General features: G+C 51.8%; 1 protein-coding gene across 1 annotated transcript; it reads left to right on the top strand.

Annotated features, from left to right (window-relative positions):
- The first annotated feature begins 4,253 nt into the window (after window positions 1-4,253).
- DBX1 (developing brain homeobox 1) lies at window positions 4,254-8,395 on the top strand. Its single transcript, XM_058027072.1, has 4 exons — window positions 4,254-4,602; window positions 5,124-5,225; window positions 7,380-7,582; window positions 8,012-8,395. The coding sequence occupies exons 1-4, from the start codon at window positions 4,254-4,256 to the stop codon at window positions 8,393-8,395; spliced, it is 1,038 nt and encodes a 345-aa protein (XP_057883055.1).
- Window positions 8,396-10,280: the final 1,885 nt, after the last annotated feature.

Genomic DNA, 10,280 nt, shown 5'->3' with positions numbered 1-10,280 from the left:
CCTCTTTCTTTGCGCGGAGAGAGAGAGGGGGAGAGCAGAGGGAAACACAGTTAACCACCTGTCAGGGCTGAGGACACAATAAGGCAGCCCCCAAAAGAGCTTTTCATGCATGCGTAATATATTTGTTCAGCTATTCACTTAATGAAGCTGATAAATGTGATGCAAAACAATAGTCAAGTTAATCTATTTAGTAAAATGTTTTGAGACTCTCAGGCGATGTTAAGGAGGGTAGTGTGCTCGGGGACATTTTCATTTCAATACCCCCATCTCTCCCCTCTTAGGGGGGTTTCAAGCAACCTATGTGAATATAATTTCTTATAAATGTGTCTTTAATGGGTTTAATTCACCCTTGCCAGCTGTTTTTTTAGCTATTTTGTAAGAGCAAAACAAACGTGCCAGGCTTGGAAAGCTAGTTAAAATTAGTTTCGGTCACTGGGGCCAAGCTATATTTCCTGCAAACCATCTGCTTGATTGGCACAATAGAAGGATTTTCAAGAAAAGGGGGGATCTAGAAGAGCTTTGAACGAACCAACAGTTACTGTTCCTTGTGCTTGAATTCTAAAGGTGAAGACTTAGGTGTCTTAATACAGCCTCGCCCCCGCAGCCTCCATTCAAGCTGCCGGCGTGGTCCATGAGCATCGTCAGGGGACTGGGACACAGCGGGAAGGAGCATCCCTCCCCCTCTCCGGCGGAAAAAAAAAGAGAGAAAAAAGGAGGAAAAAAGAAAAATAAATGAAAAGGGAGTGTGGGGGGGTGGGGGAAGGAGTAAGAAGACAACCTTAAAGGCGGAACCAGCGTTTGCACCGCAGATTTCGGGAGGGAGGGAGGAAGGAGCGGCAGCCCCGGGGGTGCGCGGTGGGGCTCGGCCGGGCCAGGGTGGATTGGGTCCGGCTTGGGGAGGGAGCAGCGGGAATGTCGGCTCCGGCTTGGGGAGGGAGCAGCGGGAATGTCGGCTCCCAGATTGGGGAGGGAGCAGCGGGAATGTCGGCTCCCAGATTGGGGAGGGAGCAGCGGGAATGTCGGCTCCCGACTGGCTGTGGAAAGCGGGACAGGAACAGGGATGGGACAGGGACAGGGATTTGGGCAGGAACAGGGATAGGACAAGGACAGGGACAGGGGATGGGACAGGGATGGGGAGAGGGGCAGACACAGGGACAGGAGCAGGGACAGGGACGGGGACGGGGACAGGGGCAGGGATGGGACAGGAGCAGGGGCAGACACAGGGACAGGGACAGACACACGCACAGGCACTGGGCTGTCCCGTCCCGCGTGGGGCCGCGCCGTGGCGGTGATTGAGACGTCGGGGGATGCGGGAGAGCCGCGGGGCTCCGAGCGCGGCTCCGGCCGCCGGGGGGGCCCGGCCCGGCCCTGCCCAGCCCTTTGGTGTCCGGATTTGAAGTGCTGGCTCTCCCGATTTCATGCGGATTACCGGCCTCGGACCGGGACACACGCAGCTTCAGCCTTACCTCCCCCTCCCTGCCCCACCCGCCGGCAGTTTCGAGTTTGGCCTCTTTTCCTATTTTTTTTTTTTTTTTTTTTTTTACGGTGACAAAGAAAGTGAGTGACTTTTAAGAAATAAATTTGAAGATAACGACATTAAAATGAATGGCAGGAAACACAAAACTGCCCGAGCATAGGTCAAACGGCATTAGTCACAGGTTTTATCCTGAGACATTAGAATTCCCTTTCTCTTAAATGATCACTGCCTTTGAAAAGAAACTTCCAAAGGAGATCTCTTAAAATAAGATCCTTTCGTCTGATTTCTTGGTTTCTTATGGTCTATCTTCCCTTTCAATAGATGTCTAGTCCCTTTTGCCGTGGTGCTTAAGGAATTCTTTACGAGTGTGCTCAGACGCATCACAAGGAACCGGGTCCACGCGTGCCCCAGCATGCGCTTGACCCAACCTTCCAGAAAATGTCAGCCCCTCTTTTTTAGAGCCAGAGAAATCAGCAGCAGTTGGTCTATAGGGAGACAAAATGCCCCCGATGTATATGTGAAGAAAGGAGTAAATCATCTCAAAAGAAACCAGTAATGACTGTAAAAACCGGAGTGTTCTCGGAACAGCCCGGGCGGAGCTCGACTGGGGCGGCTGCGAGAGGGGCAGAGATGGCACCGGGAGCTGGGGCGGTGCCAGGCCATTATTTCACTGCCGTTTGCTTCTTGCATTCGCTGCCGTGCTGGGTAACACCCCGAGATCAGCGCTGCTCAGGAACGGGGTTTGAGTCAATCCCGGAGCCCGGCCGGGTTTGGGGCGGGCGGAGCGGGGCCGGGGGCAGCTGCCGCCCCTGTGCGAGCCCCCTGCGCTCTGCCCACGCCTCCCTTCCCCGTCTCTGTACCTGCTCAGCGCCAAGGCCAGCGAACCAAACCCTCCAGCCAGGCTTGATTTCAAAGTGATGCTTTCGGGTCTGCAGGTGCCCGTCCGCTGGGGGCCGAACAGCCTCGCGAAGGCTTGTCGGGATCACAAGGGTTTCCAGGGCTGATTCCGTCCTCCCCAATAAATAACTTTTTGATTTGAATCAAGGGAGAGGTTTAACAGACTTTCTTTCTTCCCTAATGTGATATAAATCGCAGATGCACTTTTATTGAATGGTTAAAGCATCGACATGGAGATAATCGACACAAAACGTCCGGACAAAAACCATCGGGAGAAATAAAGCTGGTTAATAAGATTTTTGAGAAAGCTTTGTGTTAAAAAGTAAAAAGGGAAAACAGCTGAAGGTGACAGTTAGTTCATGGTTAATAGGATAAAGGCTGCATGGTTGAGCTGCACACTTCTGCTTGCAAAGGTTCAGACACACCAAAGGGCTGAATAGGGTGCTTCTAAAACATAGGACATTTAACACATCTGTTATAGTCTTTAACAGAGAAATCAGGTAAAACCGCTCTCAATAGTCGCTTTCATCAAGCACCTCCGAAGGAAACTAACTACACTCGCGCCTATTTCCACCACAAACAAAACCTCTCTGCCAGAAAAACCCCTATTTACTACTTTCCCCTTAGGCGATGCCATTCGTCCCTCGCACCAAAGTCAGGGCACTCCGGGCTCTGTCCCACAGACACTTTCCTTGTGAGCAGCACACCTTCCGAAATCCCGCACACCCGCGCGGATCAAAAGCGATTTCAGGTGAATTTGGCTGCTTCGAGCCATCGGCACCGACGCAGCCCAGAGCAGCTCGGCCAAAAGGATCCGAATGCTCCAAAGCTGTCCTCGTTTTCACAGCTGGAGGGTGGCGATTGCCGCTGTTCTGAACGCAGAGAAGCTGCAGAGGAGCAGCAGGCTGCGAACCCCGGAGGGTCGCTCTGCTCCCCCAAGGGCGCCCGGGCCTCTGCTGTGTGCAATGCCCAGATTTTGTGGGAGCACAGCTCTCACCGACCTCACCAGGGCTCGTATTTCGGTCTGGGCAAACCTCTCGCCCGAGCACAAGTACACCAGACTTTTACGAGGCTCGGATCTTGAAAGGAGAGGAGGACACCGCAAATACGCCTTATTCTGGACCTTTGATGTGCGAATAGAAAACCAAGCCCATCTACACGCACTAATTCTGCCTCACACCAATAGCAGGAGCAGAATATGTTCAAACTACGGTGGGACACACTCTCCAAAAGTATTTCTCCCTCAACAGAGCTTAGTTCCACGTTTTGTAATTTGTATTTTCAAATCCACAAAACCCGTGCTTTTCTGAGAGTCCGCAGATAAGTTTCTATGAATATTTATTGATTTATTTCCTAAACTCAGCAGGGGAGCGGCAAATAAATTTAGTGCTTTCTTTAAATAATTCCCTTTCTACGAGGCAAGATGTCATTTGAAACTTTTAAATAGGCATTTAATTAGCCTGTGTGTGTTGCCTCTGAACAAAACCCTGCTGGGAGCCTTTGGAGCGCTGTATTCCAAAGAGGCGGTCAATATGCAAAATTGATGACTACACTTTCTTTGTGGCGGGGCCATTGTGCCCCGGTTGCTTATGAAGTCTAATCCAATCATAAATTGCGGCCCCGGACCAATGGAGAAGCCGGGAGCTCGCCCTGAATGAAGCTCAAGTGGAGAACTTTGTTGAACCCCATTGTTGGGGCTGTCACTTTTGAAAGAGCCTCAGCGGGGCTGACCACTATAAAACGCACGGTCCATGAGGAAGGGGCGCAGAGAACTCCGCCAGGCTCGCTGGCCGGATCTTTACCGACCCAGGTTTGCAGGGCAGAAAACAAAAGCGAACCAACGAGCGAGGCGGGGAGCGGCCCCGGCGCGGCGCCCGCGATGATGTTCCCCGGTCTGATCGCCCCCCCGGCCGTGTACCCCAGCCTCCTCCGGCCCACGCCCACCCTCACCGTGCCCCAGGCGCTGCAGTCGGCCTTCTCCAGCCATTCCAGCTTCCTGGTGGAAGATCTGATCCGGATCAGCAGGCCGGCCGGCTACCTGCCCAGGAGTGCCCCCGCGGCCGGCGTGTCCCCGTCGGGCTCGGCGGCCCGGACGGACGCGGGGACCCCGGAGCTGCCCGGCCCCACCGCCGGCCCCAGGAGGGGCTGCTCGCCGCAGGCTTCCAGCGGCGACTCCACCTTCCTCAAGTTCGGAGTCAACGCCATCCTGTCCTCCGCGCCCCGAGCCGGTAAGCGGGGACAGCCCGGGTGTCACCGGGGGCTGGGGACACCACACCGGGACGGGGGGACCGCGTTAGGAGAGCGGGGCGGGAGCCAGTGCCGAGCTGCGGAGCCGGTGCCGAGCTGCACAGCTCTCCGGCACCGGCGCTCGGCTTGCAGAGCCCTCCGGCATCAGCGCTCGGCTTTCCAGGGCGAGGGCAGCGCTGCCGGGGCCGGGACGAACGGGAGGAGCAGGCGGAGGGAGGGCTGCCAGAGCCCAGGGCTCCCAGAGCCCAGGGCTCCCAGAGCCGAGGGGTCCCAGAGCCCGGCCGTGTCTTCTGGCTGAGCCTGTCCTCACTTTGTGTGGTGCCGCTTTGCTGGCAAAACCAGCAAAAATGCCTCTTTCCATCGGCCCTTCCAGGTTCGGTCTGATTCCTTTATTTTTTTCTAAAAGTACCCAGCGTTGGTCTCCAGACCGAGCGACAGAAGCCAGCCTCGCCGTGGGTCGAATCCAAACCTTCCGATTAATTTGATTTTATTTATTTACTAGAAACCTCCCCTGCGTTGCTTCAGAGCGTCCCGCCAAAGACTTTCTCGTTCCCGTACTTTGAAGGATCCTTCCAGCCCTTCCTGAGATCCTCCTATTTCCCAGGTGGGTGTTGGCAATGCCGCTGTGTGCGGGCACAGCGCGCTGCTCTCTGCCCGTGCCCGCGCTCCCCCCGCGGGGTTATGCCGCAGTTCAGAGGTTGGACGGAGTACAACATTCAAGCATCAGTCGCGCCAATTTGCTGCCCGATTTAGCACAGGCAGTGACTGCCTGACATTCCCTGCCCGCTCCCCCCGCTGCTCCGCAAATTAGCCGGGATTGTCACGGTCCCGGGGCGAGGCGGGTCCCGCTCCCTCCTTCCCTCCTTCCCTCCCTCCTTCCTCCTCTCCCTCTCCATCCCGCCCGGCCCGGGGAGGTTTCAGCACCACGAGTTGCGGTCAGCTCCGCGCAGGGAGGGAGGGAGAGGGAAGGAGGGAAGGGAAGGAAGAGGGACGGAGCCTCTCGGCGTCCCCCAAACCTCTCCGCGTTCCGGGCGGCTCCAGCGGGGCTCTGTGACTGCCTCACCCTCTGCTCCATCACCCTCTGCTCCATCGCCCTCTGCTCCATCACCCTGTGCTCCGTCACCTCCTCCACCTCTGCTCCATCACCCTCTGCTCCATCACCTTCTGTTCCATCACTCTCTGCTCCACCACCTCCACCTCATCCTCACCCTGTGCTCCATCACCCTGTGCTCCATCACAGTCTGGTCCATCACCTCCGCCTCTACTCCATCACCCTCTGCTCCATCACCTCCTCACCCTCTGCTCCATCACCTCCTACCAACCCTTCACTCCTCCGCCTTCCCGGTTACCCCGTCCAACAACACGGGGAAAGGAGAGAAAGCAAGGCCACGGAGCTGTGGTTGCTACAGCACCGAAATATTGTGATGCTGAGAGAACAATTTTTTTAATTTTAATTTTTTAAATTATAATCTAATTACACAAACAAGCAATGAATTTAAAAAGAAAACAGGGAAAGGGAGAGAGCAAAAAAAAAAAAAAAACCCAAGCTCTTCTATTCATCCTCTGGATAATGGAATTTGCTTCCTTTCTCCAGCATGTGAATAGCCTAACAAAAACAACTTGAGCTTTATAAATAGCTTTTCATGTCCATTTAATGAAAATGATTTGGGGAAAGAGACGATTGTGCCATCAGTATTCTCCCGAGGAGCCTGGCATGCCGTTGTGTTTAGTTTGAAAGTGTAAATCTCTTTTGTTCCAATAATATATGGCGTTAGCTGCTTGTCCTCAGTCTTTTTCTGTTAGTTCATTACTACACAATTACCATTCACGCTTCATTAGCATCTCTGTCTCTCTTGGGGAGGTTCCCCCCTCCTTTTTTTTTTAAGGCGAAACTCTGCCCTTTTTTATCATACTAATGCCATTGGGAACCAGGCAGTGTGCTAATTAGCTGCAACTTTTCATGTCTTCGAATTGAATTCTCCAACTTTGGAGCAGGGGGGAGGGAGAGAGAAGAGATTATTATAAAAAGATGAATACCGATTGATCAAAACTGCATCTGAAGAGGAGCGGTTTTGTTCGGAATCAGAAAAGTCCTCATTTTCATCTCCAGCATAATAAAGCATCTGAAATGATAAAAGCAGCTGAAAAAAAAAAAAAATCGAATGCTTCTGAGTGGGAGGGAGAGCTTTTTTATTATACCTCTGTCTTAGCCGGTACGCCTCACTTTGCCTTTTCAGGCCGGGGGAGCTTTGAATCTCCCAACAAAACCGGCCACCACTGCCCCGTGTTCCCCATGGGAGCTGACAGACCTAATCCCAGCCACCACTGCCCCGTGTTCTCCGTGGGAGCTGGCAGATCTAATCCCGGCCACCACCGACTGCCCCGTGTTCCCCATGGGAGCTGACAGACCTAATCCCGGCCACCACTGACTGCCCCGTGCTCCCCATGGGAGCTGACAGACCTAATCCCGGCCACCACTGACTGCCCCGTGTTCCCCATGGGAGCTGACAGACCTAATCCCAGCCACCACTGACTGCCCCGTGTTCTCCGTGGGAGCTGACAGACCTAATCCCAGCCACCACTGACTGCCCCGTGTTCTCCGTGGGAGCTGACAGACCTAATCCCAGCCACCGCTGCCTGAAAGGGGACGCTCAGTTAAACCCAAAGCTCCTTTCCATGGCCCCAGGTTGATGAGGGCGGGCAGGGATGGTGAGGGCCTGTTCCCCCGGCTCAGTGTGTCCGTGTGTCCGTCCCGCAGCCGCCTCCGCCGTGGTGCCCATCCCTGGCACCTTCTCGTGGCCGCTGGCCGCCCGCGGCAAGCCCCGCCGGGGGATGCTGCGCCGCGCCGTCTTCTCGGACGTGCAGCGCAAGGCGCTCGAGAAGATGTTCCAGAAGCAGAAGTACATCAGCAAACCCGACAGGAAGAAGCTGGCGGCCAAGCTGGGCCTCAAGGACTCGCAGGTGAGAGGGAGGGCTGGGGATGGGAGGGCAGAGGGTGTGTGGGGAGCCCCCACTGGCTGGGGCAGCTTGAGAGAAGCAGGGAAGAAGGAGATGGGAGCAGGGAGATGGGAGAAGGGGATGGGAGCAGGGAGATGGGAGAAGGGGATGGGAAGCAGTCAGATGGGAGAAGGGGATGGGAGCAGGGAGAACAGCCAAAGCACTCTGTTGACCACACCATACAGGCAGTCAACAGAGCCAAAAATGTCACCATTCCCAGCTGGGGAACAGGACCAGCCTGATTGTTCCTGGGCTCTCTCCCAGGCTGCTCCAAAGATCAGATTCTGTGGTTCGTGTTAGCTTTGTGCAGGGTTTTGAGGATGCAGCCAAAACCACCTTTTCTGGTGCCCGTTTCACTGAACCGTTTCACTTCCTTGCTGCTTTGTCCCCTAGGTGAAGATCTGGTTCCAGAACAGGAGGATGAAATGGAGGAACTCCAAAGAAAGAGAGCTCCTGTCCTCGGGTGGCTGCAGAGAACAGACCCTCCCCACCAAGTTCAACCCTCACCCAGACCTCAGTGATGTGGGCAAGAAGTGCTCGGGAGAGGAGGAGGAGGAGGAGGAGGAGGAGGTTCCCCCTGTGTGCCCGGCCAGCCCCCAGCACCCCTTGACCTACCACCCGTCCCCAGAACATCTGCACCTGAGGGACAGACTGGACTCCCAGATGTCTCCTTCTCCATCCCATTCCAGCAGCCCCAGCAAGCCCTCAGACTTCTCAGACTCAGAGGAGGAGGATGATGAAGGGGAGGAAGAAGAGGAGGAGATAACAGTATCTTAGATCACCCTACCATCACACGAGGACACTGCAAAGATGTAAATAAACCAGAGTGCTATAAATTGAAGAGGTGCTGTCCCACCCCAATGTCCACATGCTCCTTCAGTGCAGGTTCTTTATCACAATAGCTGCAAGGCTTCCTTCTCACTGCTATTCCTCATTTGCTGCCCTGTGGAGAGGTTTTCATGTTCATGATATCTGCCCAACTTTTCATAACTCTCTCTGCTCAGCAATCAAAAGTTGCTCATTTAGCAAAAGCAGACAACAGGCAGCTCCTGGCTGTACAGCAGGGAGGAAAGGGAAATTTCCCTGTAGGAAAGGAAACTTCTTCTCCCAGATAAAAAAATCATCAAAAATACAATATAGACAGCATGACAATTTCTGTTAGCTTTCAAGCGAATTTCCAGCTACTGTATTACTTCAGCTGCTACTGAAGGCTTGTCTGATCTAGCAACACTTTCTTCCAAAATAAATAACCTAGAGGGACCCAGAGCAAGCTCTGCCTCCCTCCTCACCCCAAATGGCACCATGCTTGTGCAACAAATCCATCTAAATCCCTGGAATGACTTTGAAGGTACAATGCAAACATGCCCTGTGTAATGGAGATCTTATATATTTGTGATTTTCCTCTTAATTTATTCATCAAGATTGTGTTCAAAGCACTGTCTAGCCCACCTTCTTGCCTATGTTTGTGTTTATTTTCCACTTTGCTTCTCCTATCCGTGGTGTGGACAGAGGAAAGTGGATACATCTCTTTGATTTTTAACTGAACTTTGCTGTCTTTGCACAGCTTATATGAACTGTACACTATTTTGTACACTTACTCTGTATGGGTGTTTTATACCAAGGTTATTGTCAATGATTATAACAATGGCTCAACAATGCTTCTCTCTTTTATTTTGAATTAAATGACAGCTAAACTACAGGTGAATGCAGCTGTGTAATTGTGTAATTTATAAATAAACACTTTTATTTTGTATCTTACCATGTACAGACTCTAAATATGTATATATATTAAAGTGGATGATTGTAAAATAAAAAAAAAAAAGAGTAGATTTCCAAATCTGATCATTTGGTAGTCTTACAGGGTAGAGAAACAGAATGAAAGAGATAAACTTAACTCTTCAGCTTCAGGTCCAGCTATAACTGTTACTGTAACACCAGGCAAATCCTTAACCACCCACCTGCTGTTTGTTTTCACATTTTTGTGATACACTACAGAAATATCAGTGTTTTTCTGAAACAGAGATTTCATTACAACATTGCATTTATTTTCTGCCCCATGATCTTAATGCCCACCATTCATAACACACCAAAACAAAAGAAACAAATGCAGCAGATGTCCCCTGGAAAACTTACTCTGCCCCAGCCAACACCAGCACATCCAGTGAGCATAAGGCTGTGGTTAAGCAACCCATAAAGACAGAACTAATTCAAAACAGAGTTTGTTTCTAAATCCAGTGGCTACTCCAGAGAACACAGATGTCCTCACACATGCTGCAACACTCCAGAAAGGAAGAAGATAAGAATATCTTGTTCCAAAATAAGAACAGGTATTGCTTGTACAAAACCCTCCAATTCATTGCTCAACAAAAAATGATCTGATACTCTCTGCTCTTTGCATTTTCCCTGCACTAGAAATGCTATCAGAAATAACTTTTTAAGATTGCTTCTTTCAGCATGAGGGCTATTACATCTTGCACTGTTAGAGAAATAGCCTTAATAAATGAAAAATATCATGGAATTGCCATTTAACAGGGGAAAATCCTTACCCAAAATGTGACATTTATTAATCCTGTGGGAACCAGAAAAATAGAAACTTCCACAGACACAGAAGAGTTTAATTTGCAGCCTTAGGAGAAGCTTAGATTGATATAAAAATACAATA

This window comes from Melospiza georgiana, chromosome 6 (assembly GCF_028018845.1).
Source record: "Melospiza georgiana isolate bMelGeo1 chromosome 6, bMelGeo1.pri, whole genome shotgun sequence".
NCBI lineage: Eukaryota > Metazoa > Chordata > Aves > Passeriformes > Passerellidae > Melospiza > Melospiza georgiana.
This window is presented reverse-complemented; position numbering and strand designations above follow the sequence as displayed.

What these genes read in the sequence shown, in the direction of transcription:
- DBX1 (XM_058027072.1), top strand. Translation starts at nt 4,254, where the DNA reads ATGATGTTCCCCGGTCTGATCGCCCCCCCGGCCGTGTACCCCAGCCTC. An exon ending in GAGATCCTCCTATTTCCCAG is followed by an intron (nt 5,226 to 7,379) that starts GTGGGTGTTGGC and finishes TCCGTCCCGCAG; the next exon opens with CCGCCTCCGCCGTGGTGCCC. An exon ending in TGGGCCTCAAGGACTCGCAG is followed by an intron (nt 7,583 to 8,011) that starts GTGAGAGGGAGG and finishes TTTGTCCCCTAG; the next exon opens with GTGAAGATCTGGTTCCAGAA.